This window comes from Pezoporus flaviventris, unplaced genomic scaffold, assembly GCF_033815535.1.
Source record: "Pezoporus flaviventris isolate CSIRO_AGI_PZ_B2104156 unplaced genomic scaffold, CSIRO_AGI_Pfla_v1 ptg000090l, whole genome shotgun sequence".
In the NCBI taxonomy this organism is placed as follows: domain Eukaryota; kingdom Metazoa; phylum Chordata; class Aves; order Psittaciformes; family Psittacidae; genus Pezoporus; species Pezoporus flaviventris.
The window spans coordinates 163,560-184,553 of NW_026892638.1; the positions used below are offsets into that span (position 1 = coordinate 163,560).

At 38.7% G+C, this 20,994-nt stretch overlaps 1 protein-coding gene across 3 annotated transcripts in view; it reads right to left on the bottom strand.

Moving 5' to 3' along the window:
- DOCK8 (dedicator of cytokinesis 8) overlaps nt 1-20,994 on the bottom strand; it is a 97,290-nt gene that overhangs the window by 46,928 nt on the left and 29,368 nt on the right. For all 3 annotated transcript variants that reach the window (XM_061475843.1, XM_061475844.1, XM_061475845.1), the window contains 17 exons: nt 20,025-20,148; nt 19,602-19,814; nt 19,077-19,162; nt 18,457-18,523; nt 18,051-18,200; nt 17,328-17,408; nt 16,350-16,509; nt 15,601-15,740; nt 15,421-15,514; nt 14,142-14,304; nt 7,918-8,035; nt 6,248-6,318; nt 5,506-5,644; nt 3,995-4,096; nt 3,194-3,289; nt 1,860-2,094; nt 605-769 (listed from right to left, as the gene is read on the bottom strand). In XM_061475843.1, coding sequence (XP_061331827.1) covers nt 605-769; nt 1,860-2,094; nt 3,194-3,289; nt 3,995-4,096; nt 5,506-5,644; nt 6,248-6,318; nt 7,918-8,035; nt 14,142-14,304; nt 15,421-15,514; nt 15,601-15,740; nt 16,350-16,509; nt 17,328-17,408; nt 18,051-18,200; nt 18,457-18,523; nt 19,077-19,162; nt 19,602-19,814; nt 20,025-20,148 — 2,204 coding nt within the window. The remainder of the gene's footprint in view (nt 1-604; nt 770-1,859; nt 2,095-3,193; nt 3,290-3,994; nt 4,097-5,505; nt 5,645-6,247; nt 6,319-7,917; nt 8,036-14,141; nt 14,305-15,420; nt 15,515-15,600; nt 15,741-16,349; nt 16,510-17,327; nt 17,409-18,050; nt 18,201-18,456; nt 18,524-19,076; nt 19,163-19,601; nt 19,815-20,024; nt 20,149-20,994) is intronic.

Sequence of the window (20,994 nt, forward strand, 5' to 3'; positions counted from 1 at the left end):
GTGGCCTCCCCAATGCTGAGCAGAGGAGAAAGATCACCTCCCTCAATCTGCTGGCCAACATACAGGGTTTTATCCCCTGATGACACCTCTAATGAAATGGACAAATTGGCAGAGCTTGACCCTACACCACTTTACACTAGTGCATGGAAAGTTTGCATGGAAAGCAGCTTACTGATGTACAGGCCAGTAAGAAATCAGCATCTTAACACCACTTTAGTTTTTGGAGAAAATTCCTCTAGAGAAAGACTCAATTTAGGAGATGCCTCTCACTTCATGAAAAGTGACTTCATGAGATGTCTCTCACTTCCTACCTTCATGAAAACACAGCACTGCATATAGCTGTGGAGTCCTTTCACCTCAACCTTGCCCCTTAAATGAATAATTGAGAGATAGAGATTATGGAGGGCAAGTTTGTAGTAGTGCTGAGATCCCTTCCTCTGAGAAAAATTACATATCTGAACAGAGATGTGCTTAAACAGTAGGCACTGAGAAGTTGTGCTTGCTATTTTATAAGCCAAATCCCTAACTCCTCATCAAAAGCACCATTCTGAATAGCATGTATCAAGAAAAAAGAATATTTTTGCAACCCTTGCACCAACATTACCTGGCTTGATTACTTCTCTTTGAGGGTCTGGCAGACGAAATACATAGTAGATATAAGATGCCAAGAGGCAGTTCCTCCCATGCTGGTCTTTGCTCAGGTCTTTGCTGTTGTGGAGGCTGGTCACTATTGCAACCACAGATTCAAAGGCAAACTGTGAGAAGTTGGCTGTGAAACAAAGGCAAGAATTGGTCTCAGCACTATATTATACAATATAATTAGGTGAGGGCATTCTTTGTAGCAACAACAACAAATCATACTTCATCAAACCCATTAACAACTAACCGTAATGCTTTACTTCAATCCTTAACAAATTCAGATCTCTAGACAGCAACCTGACCAGATCCAAGGTCTACACAGGCAAATAACCACTCTTCAGTAGACAAGCTGACTTTCAACTCAATCATTGCTACTCCATCACTTTGTGCTACATAAAAGTAGAGTGTAACTGTTAATTACTATTTCTAGCAGTCTTCACACATTTCGCATAAAATACAAAGAACACCAAGACTCACTAGTCTCCTGCTGACAGATAAACACGAGCTAGCAGGCTTTTTCACAGACTACAGAATCACAGAATGGTTTAGGTCAGAAAGAACCTAAACCATCACAGAATGGTTTAGGTCAGAAAGGGGCAGATGGCAGGGACATCTTCCACTAGACCATGCTGCTCAAAGCCCCTGTTATAGGGGATGACAAGTGTTGTTTACCAAAATGAGACAAGAAATAAACTACATCATTCCAAGTGTGCCTTCCTTCCAGAGTTAATACTTGTGATGGATAACTGGGAGACTCAGTAAAAGAAAAATCCATGTGCATTACTATGCCCTCTCCATTCATGTGTTCACACAATTCTTCCTAAAGATATTTGTACAGAGGATACAGTGCAGTCAGCAATCTCAGTTGCAGGATAAAAGATTTGCTGATGCTTTTGTTGCAAAACAACTGAATTCCAAACAAAGCTAAACCACAGCCCACTTTTTGACCTATATTTTCATATAAGTAAGCCTCTACAATTTAACATACCTTCCAACAGAGTCTGAGAGTCTTATATGTATGGGGGAAAGGAGAGAAGACAGGAACTCAGTTAAATCTAATTAAACTGTGTAGTGAAACTGTGCTTTGAGAAGCACAACTCCTTTTGAAGTGGGCTACCCCAAACATCAAATCTGAGTCTGGGTATTTAGCAACCATTTCCCCCTGCCCCTATTTCTAGGTTGCTTGCATTACCACTTCAAGGTTATGCACCAGTAAATACCTGTCTGGCCAGCTATGACCATGGGTTGTACAGCCAGCTGGAATAGTTTATCTAGTACCAAATGTAAAAACAAGACAAGAGGCTCAAGGCGTGAAGAATTCAAGCAAATAATGCTGAGTTTCAGTTCATGCTCCAGTGTAGCCTCTGTAATCTTCTGGTCCATCAGTCGAATGGGGAATGACACTTGACTTTCCAAAGAATGGCACAGGGTGAAGAACTTCTCCAGGTGATTGTCCTGCAAATACAGTGCACTCGCAGTTAACGCAGTTCATATAGCTCAGGCTGCTGCTAGCTAAGCAAACTTGATTGTCCCACCTGATGGGATGAGAGAAAGTGTTTTCACCCTTCTAGCTTGCAGTAGTGGCTAGTCCTAGAGATCAATTTGTAAAACAGCTGTCACAGCTTTTTGCTTGTTCATTTTCACCTGGCTCAAATTCAGACTCTGGTTAGATCAGATTAGAAGCAGAAAAGTTAAAGCTCTCACTAGAGTGGTTGCTTCATTTCATGAAAAGACTGTTTCTTCTCGCTAATAAAATTCTGTCACATCATAGGTCTATAGTCCCTCTGTCATCGCACCTAAATTCCAGCTACATACAAGTTATGTGACTTATGAGTATATCCTACTTACATTTAAAAACCATGCTGCAAAAGGGTCATAGACCAGCTTCAGACACAGGGCTTCCAGTTGTTAGGACATTGCTACTAGGGTTAACTAGAACGGATTGATGGGGGAAGGCACTGTAAAGCAGCAGAAACAAAATAAAGCTGCCTTGCCTCAAACCAGTATCCCAATAATATGGCAAAATTCCAATTTCCTGTTACATTTAAATGACCAGAATCATAGAGCTCTCATTCAACACTAAGATTGTGTCCCCAAACTATGTGGCATTGACAGCTGAGGTGCCTGAAGAGTTCTGGCAGCATAACCTGCCCCTTGAGGCATGGAGCTGCTATGTCTCTGCAGATGTGGACACATTGTCTAAACCAGCCTTGCAGAAAAGAAGATGAAGACTGCAGAAACTGGAACTGTGCCCTGCCAGCATCTTTCAAGCACAGCCTAAGTGGACATTTGCTGAGCTAAGAGGACACCAGACTTCCTATTGCTTGATGTGACTTGCTGCTGAGAGTGCTCATTTGTTCACTTGTACCAATAAATTTTATTTCACCAAAGGATTTAATTCACTGAGGATATCAGGTTATTTGCATAGCCATTAGTTGCTTTTAAACCTGCGTGGGCTTAAACATTTCCATTTCATAAACCTCCTGAGTCGGCCTGGACATCTGAATTCTCTTTGAAATGAAACTACAGCTGTATATTGATTCTGATGCATTACCTGAGTGTGAACAGATGAAACAGCTTGCACTGCAACATTGAAAACACCCTTGTGTCCTTCAACCCACTTAATAGGCTGTGTCTGAGATGGAACCTTCTGTAATGGAAAAGAAATACGGGAATTGTCATCTTCCTTTTAATGATCAAACTGAAAGCCTGTTTATGTGGAAGTCTATGGGGCATTCACACTATTAATTTCCCTTTAGGTATCTCAATTCAATAACATACAGAGGACCACAGCTAGGCACTTTCTTGTTCTCATAGACTAGATGGAGAGAAGTTGACACATTGAACAGGGGTGTATCTTCTGAGGGGGTATATTTAAGGTTAGAAGTTTCCCAGTTAAAGCACTGCCAAAGGCACTCCATGGTGATCTGATGCAGGTTTAACCCTGTGGACAGTTTCCTACTTGCCATATTTACTCAGACAGAACGGTTTTCTGCTCCAGTAGCAGCACCTGATTCAATTTCTCCTCCCTCTCCCACACAGCCACAAAAAAAAATGAGCAAATCATCTTCTGGAAGAAAGCAAATTATTGACTTGACACCCTCTAAACAAATGTACCCCTGATTAGACAATTTATAAGGATTTGCTTGGATAACTAAATCTAAAAAACACAGTATAGCACTATAAAATAATAATGCCATCAGTGGCAATAATAGCAACACATTTTTCTCTAGAGCTTTCCCCTTTTAAAATATAAAAGGGAGCCATTGTCTACTGGCAGACAGCAATGTTAGTTTGTAAAACACTTATGCTGTTCTTCTACATTAGGCAAATACTATTTGTTTTTCTTTGTTACCTCAGGAGAGTGGATTGAATAGTGGAAAGGCAGCTTATCCAATGCAACAGGAAGACAGTAATGTCCAGTTTGAAGACGATCATTTAACAGAATTGGCAGCCACTGAAACAAATGAAAACACAGCAATATTCATGACTATATATGATTAGAGCTATTTATCTAATTTGTTATGTGCAGTCAACAAAACAACAAATGAGATATTGACCCAAGCTTCTCTGTACTAACCAATTCAACAGTAATTTCTTTGCATTTTTAATTCACTGATGGCTACTGTAGAAAAATATACAAGCCTGCTTTACAAACCATTCTGTTTGAAGAAAACAAACACAAGGCTTTTCATGTGTGACATATATTTTTCTGAAAATCTTACCAGAAGAATGTCCTAGAGTCCATGCTTTTATTTCAAAAATCATATGTTTTGAATAGACTGATCCTTGACTTTGACAAAAATAAAGAGAATTGAAATTTTGCTAAGGATAAATTGAACATCTTGGTCATGTTCACCATAAAAATAAAGGACAGAATGACTCACCATAACTCTGTTGATATTTGGACACAATTTTTCTATTCAAGTCTGAAAGAGGCTATGCATTTGAGTATCACAAGGCAGGAATATTTTGTATTTAGGTGAACAGAAGCTCCTCGTCTATGTTAAGTCTCACTCCTGAACTACAAACTAATTTGCTTCCTACTAATCCCATTGACATTGGTGGGACTACATCTGTTTATAAAAGAAAGCCCATTTGAAAGTATTCACCATATTAAAAAAAACAAATACAAACTTCAAATCAGGAACACATAGAAAGCACTTGTCTGTCCCTAGTGCTCAATTGCTGACCATGGCACTAGAGTGTTTTCAAATCTGAAGTATTATCATTATCTATGCCTTCCTTTTATTTTAAAATCTCTTCAGTTAAAAATATTGATTGATAAATAAAAAGGTCTAAGGGACTATGCTACGATATGTATTTCTTAAGCTAAAACATGCTAGTCTCAACAAGAAGATAATGACTGCAAGAGAATTATATTTTACCTTCTAGATTCTTCCTTTGTTTCAATTTTGCTGTGGGTAAAAGACACTTTAGAACATAAACAATATGCCATACATAACCTAATTGAAAATATGAGTAAATACCGCGTATATGAATGTGTTAGGTAATAGTAAATAATTGTAATTGCGTATGCTTTAGGATTGGGATTTTTTGCACTAAAATAGAATATAACAAAATTAGGCTATATGCTATAAAGCATCTTTGCTGCAAATATTCAGGTGCGTACTTCGGTTTTGTCAGCTGAATTCATCAACTTCAAAGACACCTAACGCAAAAGTATAGGGTAAGGATGCAACAGCACAGGTGCATCTTGTTTCTGTGACCTACTTGTTTTGATTTATTATCATAACCAGAAAGGGAATACATGATGAAATTCTTGATAAGGAAAGAGTCTGTTTGCATAGGATGTAGTTACACATATATACATGCACACATACTTATATATCGCGTGGAACTTACTGTGTACCCAAGGAGGGTTTCCACAGATGCTCCTTGCTTTGGCTGGCAGCTGATGTGATAGAATGTGAACAATAGGTGGTGTTTCTCTGTGAGTTTTGCTGGCAGCTTAATTTTCACTTCTTCATAGAAGTCAGGTGACCTGTTTAAAAAAAATGCAAAGCACATTTCCAGTGTAAGTATGAGACTGAGTAGGAAGCAAGTTTGCCAGAAGGCTTTTATCTGCCATAGTTCTAAAAACTGTGTAAGTCCTGAAAATATATACACATATACAGCTGTATTTATGAACTACCTACAGCTTTGAATCAGCTCGAATCTTTCACCTTTATACTTTCAAAAATATTCAATCTTAATTTTGGTTTCCCATGTATTTATTCTGTAAATCCTAAATCCCAGGTCCAATTCATAAGAATGAGGCCCCTTCAGCTCTTCTGGATATATGAACTCATCACAGTGAACACTGTTACAAGCTTCTGCTGCTGCTTCCTGCTTCTCCTCCTTAATCTTCAGATTAGGAACATTTTCAACCAACCTCTGAAAAGCTCCAAACATGAAAAACAATGATTTGTTATGCAAAGGTCACTTACACAAATGTATGTAGCAGTATGAATTAGATACTAGACAGAATGTAAATGTTTGAAATGGATTAGTACCAGCACTGCTTGATGAATTATATAGACTAAGAATTACGTAAAGAGATCATGATTAATACTTCTTAAGTCACACAAATAGTAACAATACTTACTTATTATGATATGTGATAGCTGTATATGTTTCTTGCACAAATTCTGGACCTGAAGATTTCCCAAAAATTACCTACATTAAGAAGAAATAAAGTAACAGCAGTCAGGTCAAACACACCTAATTGTCATAATCTTGTATGAATATTGTATAAAGGCAGTACCTGAAGGCTGAAAATTAATTTCCAATTTTATCTCTGCACATTGACACAAATGTCTTACTACCAAACACCTTCCTCACACACCATTCAGGGTAAAACACCAGGAAAATGGAGCAGACGTTAGTTCCAGAGCCACTGACTACTTCACATTGCATTCGCCTGTCAGGCTAAAGAGTTGGGAATTGCAGGAATAAAGTTATGGTAAGCCTCTTACTCATTGTCACATTGTCTTCAACTAAATTCTAAAAAGTTAGAAGTATTTTTTTGAAGTTCATTTTTCAGTTGCAGCCTGCTCATTTAGGGTGAGATCCATCTCACTTTACCTTAAAGGTCCAAAGTTCCTTTATAATCAGTGAAGAGAAATAGGCATTTTTGGTGCTTGACGTGCTTCCCTTATTGCAGACACAGCCTCATGTTAAGGTCCTGGAATCCAGTAGCTTTAAAGGGAGCCCTCAAAATATTTGTCAAAAGTGTTTGTCAAAACCTAATCATAATATGAGCAGAGTTTAAGGAAACCAACAATGCAGTATGATGTAAAAGATGGTACTATATTTGCATGGCACAGCTCCAGCTCTGGAAAAAATGTGGCTTGGGGAAGTACCATGATGATGCTCTGATTTCAGTTCCAGAGGTCACGTGGAGTAAGGATGTGAAGTATGTACTGTGCAGTATGATAAAGACTGGTCAGGTGTCAGTCCTTGCTCCAACAAATCAAAGACTTGTTCAAAATCAGACCAGAGTTCCTCAAAGTAGTATTTCCACTCTTTTTTTTCCCCTTCTAACACAAAAAAAATCACAAAAGATCTTGTCACAATGTCATTCTAAAATAGCTAATTGCACTGTCTAAAAAGTTCCAAAAAAAATTCAGGCTAAAGCAGACACCTGGGATAGAACACTTCAAACTGAACATCTGAAGTCTGGTAAAGCTGAAAAGAGGATTTTATAATGGGAAATGTTGAATAACCTGAATACAGACAGTGCTACCTGCTCTGCTAGTACCAGACACATACGTGGTAATAGACAGCTTGTCTCAAACATGGAAAACTCTACCTACACTGCATGATAGTGCACCTGTTCAGATTAAGGCAATGAAGATCCCAACTTCTACCTTCCAGTGTTAACACCTGAGTATTTGTGTATACATAGTGCATATGGAGAAGTTACACTGGCAGATAGACTACAACACTCTTGAAAGGTCTCTGAGAATTTTCCATTAGGTTTTCCAATACAGCACTGACTTAAGATGTCACTCTTCTGAAAATAAGGTAGGAAGACTTAGATAAGAAGGAGTAAATATGCCTCTGTTCCACTTGAGTGCCAAGTCTTCCCTGCTGTGGGTAAGGCCCTGCTTTCTGATGAGAATGACAAGCTTCACAAGCTCTCTAATGTTAGGCTTCCTAAGAAGCCACACTAAAAACTATGGTGATGGAAAGAACACACTGAGTTACCTCTTCAGAGGTTCCTCAGGAAAACATGTAAGGAAAAGTCTGCTAAGAAATCTCAGCATTTATTACCGGCATTGCACAGGACGGGTCTTCACCACACATAAACTGGACCTTGATAGTAAGGTTTCTTGCAGAAGCTGGTCGATTAGCAAAATTCAGCCTCTGGGGGTAAACATACAGGAGATTTCTGGAAGAAAGAAAAGGAAGAATAGAATGGGTAAATGCCAAGTATTTGCATTTCAAAATGAAGTGCACAAACTAGCATTTTGCTGATTCCTCTTTCTCTCCTTTAATTCCACCTAGATCATTTGCCACAACTTAATTTCAAAAGTTAAGTTCTTGCTGTGACACAAAGAACATGCTGTGTTTAAGGTTTCTCATGCAGAAGCTATGAAGGCAGTCTTCCCATCTTTTTCATTTTATTTTTTTTAATGCATAATTCCCAGTTACAAATTAATATCTCTTCTTGACATAATGAAAAGAGGAATCTATCAAGGAAGCAGCTCCCTCCTCAGCTGTGAAAAATCAGATTTTGGAAGGGGGAAGGAATTACTCAGAGGTGATAAAACAAGTAAACCAGCAAATAAAACAAGCAATTGAAGTTCATACATTTCTGGTTTATAGCAAAAAAAATGGCAGATATTTCTATATTGTGCAAATCAAAAAGCGGTACCAGTAACCGAAACACAAACAAGAAATTTTGAACTATCATTCTAGAAACTGAAACACCTTTTAGTAATGAATATGAATTAATGCTTTAAAATACATTCTTTGCTGTTTACTAGCTTCCATATATTGACAGATCACTAAACTTAAAAAGCACCTTTAATTTTTGTGGGGAATTCAGCAGCATAGCTGGTCCTCCAAGTTCAAACTCCAGCAGTTCTGGTAGAAAAGTCAAAATGCTAATGGAAAGCTTTTTCTCCAAGTGTATGGCAAGTCTGAGAGTTCAGCTACATCTGGATTGCAGTCTGGCATCACAATTATGTCTATTTAATATCCCATTTTCCTAGACTTTTGAAGGATTCTCATTGTTTGTCCTCTGAGTATAAGGAATAAGACTAGTGTTGGTGGAAGCATGCTGGCTTCCAATGAGAAACAATGAGAACTACTCATGGGCTTTCATTTTCTCCTTTTGTCTGCGACAGTCAGGAGCTACACACAATATCTCCCTGTCCTTATCACAAATACCTCCTCAGCACCATCATCAGATGAAAATGTAGAGCAGCTTTAGAAAATGTTGTCATTAAGCCAGACAGTCCATCTTCCATTTGTTACATCTCAAGTCCTGGAACAAACACTGTGGTTAATTCTCCTTATTGCCATGTTTCACAATGTGAAAATAGGCTTCAACTATACAGTCCAAGCTACTCTGCTAAGCAACATGCACTATGTCAGCCATCACATGCCTTAGCAAAGAAACTTGCATGTTAACTTGCCTTTCCCTTTGTCCAGAATAGTACTCCTGCCTGCCACACTAATGCACTTTCTTCTCTACCTTCTTAAATGCAACTTCTACTCAGCCAAATTCTTTCCAAGATATTAGAAAAAGCTAAGTGAAACAGAGAAATAGATCAGTAACCTCCACTGAATTATGCTTGGGGAAATGACATATTAAACGAAGGATATTATCAATATTACATCTGCCAGATGTGAAGAAATGTATTTAGGAGAGGCTAAATAATCCAGTCATTGCTTCATTAATCTGCATCCCAGAAGATGTCACAAATCCATATGAAGTCCTTGAGCACTGGATTTTACATTTAGATGTGAATTGAGATGAAAGACATGTAAATCACAAACAGAGAGCTCTTTGCTGACTATAAAACCAAGGAAGCATTATCCCAGCAGGTACTGTACTGAAGAGCTAAAGCTTGTGCCACTTACGCTCAAGCAGTTTTAGCAATCTTGCTTACATGTGTTTCAAACCTATCGGCACTGCAGAAGAACAGACAGATGCTGACTCTGAATATCCTGCAGAGATGAAAGTGATGACTGATTTTTTTAAAGCAGGGAGGTGTGGAGATGATCAAGAGAGGTTCCTTCACACAGGCATGAATTGTAAACCCATTGCTGACCACTGCATAAGTGCTACTGCCTGCCAGCATCCATACCCTCCAAATGACAAGGAGCATTTCCACATGTCAGTTAGCAAGGGTGCCAGGGCAGCATATACTGTTGACTTTTAAATAATAGGACACCTAGCATGCTCATAGGACATGACAAGCTCCAGGAGGCATTGTGTCTCCCTTGAGCCTCTGTGCTGAGCAGAAACATTCAAACAACATCACAGCAATTATTTTTGGTCAGTGTGATTAAACTTCTCCCCTCCCTCCTCCCACAGAAAGTGCAGAGCTCTACCTCCAGAAATAGTCAGATGTGCTTACAAAAAGCAAAAGGGCTATTCAGAAGCAGTAGTGGTACCCTTTACAAGACAGGGAAAAAGAAGTGGGAAAAGAATGGTCTCATTCTACCTTACTCAGTGTAAGGTAGTACTACCTTACTCGGTGTACATTATAAATAATTTGCAAATACGTTCAGTTGTTTCAAAAGCTTTCCTTAACAAGATTTTCTTACTGACACTATCTTTTATTTCCATAGAGCAGAGCAAAGAACAAAACTAACATTAAAGCTGAAGAACAATGGCATTAAAATGACAACATCATGGGTTTTCTGGAAGGCAAAACACTTTATTAGTATATGACAGATTTTAAATAGTATAAAAGTGCTCAGAATGTGAAAGCAGATATTATACTAATGATTTTCATACAGAGAGCTACCAGCTACTCAAGACACAAATTTACCAAGACTTTTTTAAATGCTTTTGCTGCATTTTGAATTATACTTGCTTAAAAGTCTGCTGAAGATAGTTTTCAAGAATTTACTTCATGATGTCAAAATTAACTGAACTGAACCCTTTCTAATTAAACTATTTGCATGTGATTCTTTTTTTTAAGGAATAATTACACGTTTCTCTATAGGCTTTGCTTTCATCTGGAAGCTCAGACAAATCCATATTTTCTCTGGAGTCTCTGCTCAGTTGACTATACAGAGATCACCATGCCATGGTGGCATGTTTTCCCTTCTGCCTATATTACATAATTAATTAAGTTTGTTATGAGGAGTCAGGTGTAATACCTTGTCTGAAAGCATTGTGACAAACAAGCTGCTTGTGGAAGTGGGGCATGCACTCCCAGAATCCTGTTTGTGAAGTTTTTGGCTTCCTTGTTTCTGCTTTGTTGTGCAGTATTTGACAAAGTAACTTTTATCTCAGTAAAAAAATAAAGAAAAATCAGGAAACCTTCCATGAAACCTCTTACTGCTGAGATAGTACAGTAAATGCCCAGAAAAGATTATAGGGCTTGGAAAAGGGCAGGCAGCTATTTGCACTGAGATGAAATAGTGTACTGAGGAGCAGAATACATCAAGACACGCTCACACCTGTCTGAAACTGCAGTATCTAGCTTAAGCGGTTTCCTTCCCCTGCGCGCAAGAGTGATGCTAATCTCCACGTTTGTTGCTCTGAAGAAGTTAGAAGTGCTAGCATCTCTAACCAGCACAAAACTAGAGCAATGGTCATATAGAAGATGCCAGGGAAGTGATTGTCCCTGTGTAGCTGGCATTGCTGAGGCCATGTATCAAATGCTGTGCTCAGTTCAAAGAAAGACATTGAGATGCTAGACGGCTACAAAGCTGCGGAAAGGTAGCTGCTGAAAGGAACAGCTGAGGGAACTGGGGTTGTTTAGTCTGGACAAGAGAAGGCTTGGGGAGACATTATAGCTCTCTACCACTACCTGGAAGGAAGCTGTAGGGAGGTGGATGTTCATCTCTTACTCCAAGTAACAAGTGATAGAACAAGAGGAAATTACCTCAAGTTGTGCCACGGGAGTCTTAGATTGGGTATTAGGGAAAATGTTTTCGCCTAAAGGATTGTCAAGCATTGGAACAGGCTGCCCAGGGAAGTGGTTGAGTCATCATCCCTGAAGGTATTTAAAAGATGTGTAGATGTGGCACTTGAGGACATGGTTTAGTGGTGGACTTCGTAGTGTTAGGTTTATGGTTGGACTCACTAATCTTGAAGGTCTTTTCCACCCTTAATGATTCTGTGATTTTGACTACATTAGCCTACATTGCCTTAACTATGCTTTTGCTTATCAAATGGAGCATTGGCAAGAGTGCTTGAGCTGTGGCTAGGTAATTCTGGCTTGTGGGAAAAGGAGGTGCTTTCAACCACACTGCACAAATACAAGTATTACTTCCTGGACTGGACCAAGTTCCAGACTCTGCTGTTTCATAATATTTGCAAAGCTGCCTCATGAGACTTTCTGGGGAACTATTGCTGGAGTTTATTAACAGTTACAGTTAGCAACTCCCCTTTCTCACTCTGAACATATTTGTTGCCGCAAGGCAACATTTCTGCATTTTTCCACCTTTTCCCCAGTGTATCTAACCAACTAGCTTTAGATTTTATTGGGGTATTAACTAACTGAGTTGCTACTTCACAGCCTAACACCACTTATGGCATGTCAGTTGCGTCATCACCATTGATTCACTAGTTAAAGGTAAAGATTAATGAAGGCGACTATTTTTTATAGATATTCTCTTCATTATTACAAGCTAGTCTGAACAGATCCTACTTTTGTTTTGTTATCAAGACTTTTATTTAGGGTGAAAATCAAAACAGAGACCAAGAAGTCTGAAGAGATTAAGTATGCTGGGTATAAACTCTTGCTCAAAGAGTGTAACTGTTGAGTTATAGCAAGCATTTTGTCTAACGTGAGTGTATGTATTCAACACAGACACCCCTAACAACTGAGGGATAGTGTGGAGACACCCAAACTTGCTTTGGGAATAGTACACGTTAATTTTCAGCATGGTGGCTTTGATATTCATAAGTCTGGCTGCAGAAGTTTACCTTGGTGAGAAGTAAAGGAGAATATTCTGTGCAGACTCAACTGTCTAGTTCAGGAACACAAAGGTTGCTAATCTTTTAATTTTCAAAAGCAGACCTTTAGACACTATGAGTCTGCACACCAGAGTTGACAAAAGCCACTCCTTATTGTGGCCAGACAGCAAATAGGAAAATTCATTAAAAAAAGGGCATCATTACTGAAGTTCATTTCCATCTGCATTTTCAATTATATAAAAACTACTTCCCCTATAGAAATGTCTTCATAAACCCCCTAAAAACTGGGGAAAGAAAAAAAAATAATTGTAGGTGTCACCAACAGCCAAACTGTCTCTCCATTTTCACATGAAGGTGTGGCACACCTCCCCAGGATAAATTAGTCTGAAGCCTTGTAGTTCTGATATGTGCTGAACCACAAGTCTTGTTCTTCCTTTTTTCCCTCCTTAGTGTAGTCAAGTGAGTGGGCAGGAGAGCTGGCTCTTTGCTAATCTCTGCTGCAAGAGGTGAATAAGGTTTACATCCCCCCTTAATTTCTGATTCCTTTCTGAGAGTCACATCTTTGCCACTAATGCAGTTCAGTACCCAGCTACTGCTTTACAGGTCAGGAAAGTCCCTTACAGTAGCACCAACTACTGCTGTAAGAAGAATTCTGCTTTACTGCCATGCCTTCACTAACACAGTGGTCCCATAAAAGCTGGTATTTCTGTACCTATAACACTGTGATACACCTGTTTTGAATTACTGTTAGTTAGCTATTACCGATATCACTGCTCACTAGCACTGCTATGCTGCACAAACATGTTGAAGCACATTCTTTTGATATTCATTTCTTCTTGGAAACTCAGCTGTGACAGATCACTAAAGAGTTTGGGAATTGCTCAGCTGCATGCTACTGAACACTATGGTCTCCTTGAAACAACCAGAAAAGAACAAATCTAAGGAAAAAAAAAAAAGACATAGCTGAGAGCTCATGGTGAAAAAGTACATAGAGCAACACAACACTGCCTCAGATTCTCAGATGACTCAAGTTAATGGTAGAAAGCACCCAGCACAAAGGTTTACCAAAACTGTTAATCTACTGGGAAAAAACCCACAGAACAGAAAAGTCAGTGAAAGCTGTAGAATTTTCTTTTTTCCTTTGACATTTTAGAAAAATTTTCAAAGGACAACAAAATTAGATTAGTAAATATATTATAGAACTTCCTGTAGGTTTTTTTACCTTGTAATGGATAGTAAGATTAAATCATCAGTTTAACACATAGTCTTTAATATTTTAAAAAATGTTTTTAGTTTCTATTTATGAGAAAAAAACACCACAAACTAAATCACAATTATTTTTGGAAATGGATCTGAAGAAATTAAAAAAATATATGTTATTTCTTACCTATAAATAGTATGGGGAACGTACACTTCTCTAATTGGGAATTCCAAAATCTCTTTGTGAGGACGATTACGGTTTTCTAGAAAAGGCTTCACTGGTAGTAATTCTGGTGTCAGACAATAACCAAGGTTTTCTGGAGCTGGGGAAATCTCCAGTTTAAGTGTTCCTTTAAAAAAAAAACACATAAATCTCAGCAAAGATATAAAAAAATAATCAATGTATAGTAAAAGAAAAATGAAAACAATATGTGAGATTACATAGTAACAGTGCAAAAACAAGAACTGGCTCTTCCACTTGAAGGTGGCATGAGAATGAAAGCACAGAAATATACACAGGAAGTAGCCTACATACAGCCCTACAATTAAGTCAATATATAGCTCTTTATGTCTACCCTGTACTATTTCAAAGAAACAGCAAAGAAAGAATACTAAAGGCTGGGTTGATGTTCTAGTATCTTTCACACAATGTAATACAAAATTTGTTTGGGAAACAAAAGATAGAAGGGTTGATGTCTAATACAGTTCTCTCTCACTTCACCTACTCAGATTCTGCTTTGATTAATCTCTGCCAAAGTAGACACCACCCACCAGGAAAGCCAGGCTTGCTGTGGTGAGCAGTTAACGGTTAATACCAATAATATTTACACAAGCAAAACTAGACTTCCAATTTACATTTTCTGTTGTGATTTCTGGCAATCAGCTAAAAAGGCAAACCAGCTTAGCACTCAGTTCATATTTTTTAAGGTTTCTCTACAACAACTGAAGGAAAGTTTCAGCTGTACATTATATAAAAAGAAAAAATAAGCTGGTCAGGTTTTTGACAGTAGCCAACCGCCATCGCTGCTTCTCTACTTTGTTAACCAACATTGACCCAAATACTCAAGTAAGATGAAATGTCTACACATTTTCATCTCCCACTGTAAAATATGACCCATTTAAAAATATTGCAGGGAAATAGCAACGATCTTTGAAATTTGCTTTAAGCACTGTCTTCAAACAGTTGGAATAATAATAAACATATCCAGTAGATACACTGTAAATTAGAGAAGAAAGCAAATAACTTCAGAATATCAAACTAAATAGAAATCTCCATCCTCAGTCATACAGAAAAAAACTTCAAAAGCATCTGTGCTCAGGTGGACATTGGTAACCCAGGAAATTCCACACTAGCACATACTATACACTTAAACCCCAAGTTAAGTGTATTTTGGGGTTGGAATTTACAGGACAATTTAGGGGAGAAAAGTACATATATCCTTTTCCATCCAAAAATAATTGCGTACCTGGTAAAGTCTTAATTCTTCTCTGTAAGGAAGACAATCTTTTGAAATCAGCTAAAAATTTGAACAGATCTTCATCACTGAGCCTGTCTCCTTCCTACCAGGAGAAAGGGAAAAATCAATATCTTTATAACACTACTCCATAACACTGAGAAAGCTTCAGACATAAAGAGTATCCGTTACCTGCTTAAAGAAGGTGCTGAGGGTCAGAGAGACTGTTTTGAAGTTTGAAACTGGAGAGCTGTCCTCCAAGCTGAGACTTCTCTCAGAAAATCTTCTTCCCTGTAGCAGCGTTGCCCTCTTGTCACTAGTGGATCCTTTCCCTTCAAGCAGAAATTAAACGAAATATTAACTTGCTTTGTGTTTCTTCGGTACAAAGACCATCAGAATACACTAGAAGCCTACAATTTCCTAACAACATCAGAAGATAAAGAGAATACCTAAACCACTCCACTACTTTTATTTCAAACTATGTGAAATAGTGGAATAGCAGGACACACGTAGTGAAGTGACATTATTTCTGCTGCAGAGCACAAGCTTATTCAGAGTTTTAGTTCATGGGTTATAAAGCACATTGGTCAATGTTGTCAACCAAAGGTCCTGTGTGCTCTAGAAACTACTATGTTATGTATTTTGGTAGCCCCATATTGCAAACAAATGTTATAAGAAAAAGGGAGTTTTACTTCTACAAAGCCAGTGCTCAACATGGCCTAAAACATGCAAGACTGTTTAGCATATATAAAAATAAATAAGCAGAGATGAAACAGTGAACATATGAATTTATAAGTGTTTGTAGAACAGAAAAGAAAGGCTGAGAAGATGTGACTTTGAATCTGCTGTTCACTTTTGGTGCCAGAGTAAATGACATTATTTGGTATGCACAGGCCGACTGAAGAGTGGCTTTGCCCTACTCAGAAAAGTTAGACAAGTACCATTTAAACCTTCAGTTTCAGGTATTTCTCGTTCAAGTGTTGAAAGGTTGAAGACGTTAGTCAGGCTTATGGGAATCCAGGCGAATGGCATTCTGTATTTCCCCAACCGCTGACAAAAGGATTCAGCTTGGGCTTTCAGTTTTTCAATCTTTTCTTTTGTCTAAGACAAGGAAAATAATGACCGTTTAAAAAGCAATCAGTTATTTTAATGTGATTGTAGATAAAAAAAAAGGAAACAACATATCTGTAGCACAGTAGATAATTTGCATTCTTATCTGTTTTCTTTCTGTACCACTCTCAGGATCACAGCAGTTTTGACTTGTACATTCACTTTTTCTTTCAATGACTTCATTTTTATTATAGATAAGGAGAATGCAGATTTTTTTGCAGTGACCCCCAGGCACAGCTTGAAAAATCACCATAAAACATTAGCAGATTCTGCTTCCTTTGCCAGATACAGAAACAGTATTCTGTTGAAAGCAATATTCTAAAGGAAGCAGATGTGTGGAAGTCCAGCAAACATGTCTATCTACTCCAGGCAGGTAAATGACCATAAATTCATTGAAGAGAGCTCATGTTATCTATGGATGACAGCACTGAACTGGCCAGGTACACACTAGAGCAGGTTGTTTGCCAATCCAAATCAATAACATATCTCTGAGGTACAAATATTTCTGCTAACTCCACACTGCATTGTCATCTTCTTTGCTAACCCTTATCTGCTTTGTGACTCAAGACTCTGTTAGTATTGAATTCCAAAGGGTCAGTAATAAAGTGCACCATATCTTCCCATAACTTCTTTCCATCAGTTGCAGACACCAAACTGCTTGTACCATGGATGCACCAATTAGCTTTCTCTCCACTGTTCTTATGATTCTGTCCTGTTCCAAAAGGTCTGCTCTTTCTCTTCTTCTGTTTGTTCGGTTTTGCTGTGCACACATTTTTTGATCTAAACAGTCTTTATAATAATTTACTTACCTTGCCAGCCTCACTTTCTTTAAGAACTGCATAGGGCTCTGCACAGTCTCCAATTTCTCCTTGCTGAAGCACTTTTTCTATCTACAAAGAGCAGTAAAATAAGACACTCACAAAGAAAAAATAACACCCAACCAGTAATATGTTGCTTCCTTAGCAATATGGAAGAGCCTGCGTAAATGAGCAGTATAGAATCTTTAATACCAGCTTTGTGGAGTAACTGGTACTAAACCAGTTACTCCATACTAAAATTCCTAGTTTCCTATTTGGCCTGTTAGAAAGCAGGAAATACATATGTGACCACACTGTCAATCAGGTATGCATTTTCATGGAAATCAGGAAAATTAATACATTCCAAATGAAGTGATTCAGGCTAACACAGTTTCAGAATTAAATAAACAAAATGATGCAAAGCTCACTAAAATAAAGCCATAGAAACTCCAGAGAACACAATTAAAATTTTTTAAAAATGGCTTATTTGACTTTATTTTAAATTTCCCTTAGGCAGAGATAGGAAATTCTAAATATGCAGCAGAACTAGAACACAGGATATCAAAATCTTAGCTTGGGAGTGAGATACACCAGAGGACGTCTGCACACATGCCATTAAAACCAATCAAAATTCACCTTAGCTACAGGAAACTCATGCTCGTCAGCTTCAAGAACTCAGACAACAGGCACAGCCAGGAACAGAAAGAATGGTGTTGAAGTAGCACTGTAACATACCTTTATTACTAGGTATATATCCGATGAGGGATAAGTGACCGAAAATACTGCTGATCTTGCCTGACTAGACAAGTCAATGGAGGGTGTATAAGAACGCAAGAATCCTCTCAATGAATCAGGGTTAAGGTCACAATGAAAATTTTCTGAGATCTTGAGAAGGAAAAGAATTAAAATGTATTACAATCCAAAAATGCATCAAGTTTTATTTTAAGGTAAGTCAAACGCACTAACTAGAACTACAAAGTAAATAATTGGAAGCATACGACTTTGTCAGAATAAAAAGAATCCAATATCACACTCAGAGTGAGTGTGTGAAAAGTTGCATGTTTTTGTAAGTTTTCCTAAATTATTACTCCAGAGATACAAACCCAAGCCAACTTAACAAAAATACAGTATGCACACTTACCTTTTTCCTTTCTTTTACATCATAGAGAGCCATGCAGGCAAATAAAGGTTCAATCTCTATCTCAAACCTATTAAGGAAAGACACACAGAAAACTGATTAATACTGTACTCTTATGACTCTGTATTAGAAAAAATAATAATAATAAAAGCGCTATATTTCAACTGGCACTTCCATTAGAAAATAAGGAGAAATATTTAGTTCCAGACCTCAGCTCTCTCAAAGTCTGGAGGATTTTTCTATTAGTGCATTTTATTAGATGATTTCTAGAGGAAAAGAAGGGAAATAAACTGCACACAATATATTTTCTAAATTTGTCAGAAAGCTGGTCTCAAATATCAATTACAAACAACTATACTTTTCTTAATTTTTTTTTTCTATTTATCAAGTTCAGCACAGAGTGTATGGAGACCAATCTAGTCTGTTGTAAAGATATAATCTGTGCTCATTCAAAAAGTTAGACTTTTGCAATGATGGATAGAAATGGTCCTCAGCTACACTAACAAAGAACAAGCAAGCATGCAAACACTTGCTGAACAGGACTGCAGTGGTGTAGCAGGGTCGGCAGCAGTACTCTGGTATGAACTGAGAAATGGTGAGCAAAGCCTATGAAGGATACTTACTTCAGAGTCTGCAGCTTCACCAAAATCCTGTTGCCCAGATGTTCCTTTGGGCGACCTGGTACCGGCCGTATCTCCACTGTGTCTTCCTGTGATTAAAGAGTTACTCTAGTCATACTCAATTCAAACAACTGCAAATCCACATACTTACATATAACCTTCATGGGATGCTAAATGAGCTGCTGCTACAGACTAGAACCTTCACTCACCCAACGGGCATTTAATCTCTTTAGAAATGAAAGAAAACTGCTTTGTATTTCTGAGTATTTACACTTCTGACCCCCATCTGGCATTTACACTTCTGGCCCCCAAGCAAGCGTTAGGGTGAAGGGTAACACCCTGACACAACTGTATCACCAGCCTCAGGCAACACAAAGTACAACCACCTGAATGTCTGTTTATGCTGGCAGGAGCCTATGGGTTTGTGCTTTCACCATGTTATTACCCAAAGGAGACACAACCCCCATTTTCTGACTACAGTGCAGCTTTAACTTCAAGCATGCCAGGACAGCCAGCCTCCAAGCTCACCTCATCCACAGCAGGGTAGAGGGCAAGGAGCTCGGCGTGCCTGTTGGTGCCCCGGGCCTCCTTGTTCTGCCTCTCGAACTCCTCGGCGCTGATGTGCCGCAGCAAGTTCTCCAGGCGGGGGTCCGGCTGCAGGCTGCGCAGGTCGAAGTCAGATGTGGCAAGGGTGGTCCTTGAGGTCTCCTCAGGGAGTGCCTGGGCCTGCCGGGGCCCCGCCTGTTGGAAAACAACACCACAGTGAGCTATGGCTGGGACACCAGGCTGTCACCAAACACTGATCGTTTGGCAGGGAGAGCCCTAATGCCACCTCTGCGGTGAGGCTTAATGGGCAACACAGCTCTCTGTTGATGTCATTGCAGAGACTGTAGGATGCTTTGAGGAAAACAGCTGTATTTAACTGCTTTTCCCAAAGTTAAGGAAATGTACCTGAAGGTTTGCATCGCTGGAATCCAACGTTTCTGATTCAAATGTTTGTTTTTGAAGTGTCTTGTGCAAATCTTTCCGGGATCCCTTGTTTTTCAGGCTACAGGTATCTGAATTCCCTTGGCTCCTTTCACAGAGAAGCCCGATCAAGTCAGGTCAGCACGAGGAGGTGTTAAGGGGAAAAAAAAACCAACAAAAAAGACAATTTTTTTTTTTTTACTTTAAACAAAGCAACTGGGACATGGTTGTGCAAAAGATCAGCTTTTACACAAAAATGTGTCATTTCACGACATTTGTTTTACCGCACCACTGCAGCTCTGTCATGTATATTAATAATGGTTTTAAAAGGAAGAAATATCATTCACATCACTTTTGCATAGACTGTAAGACTGAGAGAGCAACAAAACCTGTTCTAGGCACAAATTCAGCTCTGTGCTCCTCAGCAGAGATGGCAACTACTTCAGTGAACTTAACATGGATCAGATCGCTTATCTCTTGTCTGGCTCTTTGCCCCTCTGATTACACATGAAGGCACTTACTGATTTTGTCCTGGACCTAGCTGGCGTCCCAAGTTAATCAGATACAACAATCCACACCTTTCAAACAGTGCCTGCTTCTGAAGAGGGCTATCACTATGGCACAGTGTAACAGCCTCTGCTGGCATGCTCCCAAAATTTTGCAGCAGGGTAGCAATTCCAAGTTACATTTTTGTGGCAGATGGAAAAAATCAGGAGGTACCCTGACAAAATATACCAGACACATCCAGAGCTCTGTTTCTTCCATTTCCGTATGCAATTTGCTAAATCCTGTGATGGTATTTTTGCAGTCAGCCTCCTTGGTCAGAGTATTCTGGTTTATTCGTTTCCCTTTCTGCAGCACTCCTAACACTCTAAACATCTGAGTACTTCCATAAAGATGCCATGATAAGCAATTATTGATCAAGGAGACACCTTTTTATTACATTTTGGGAGTA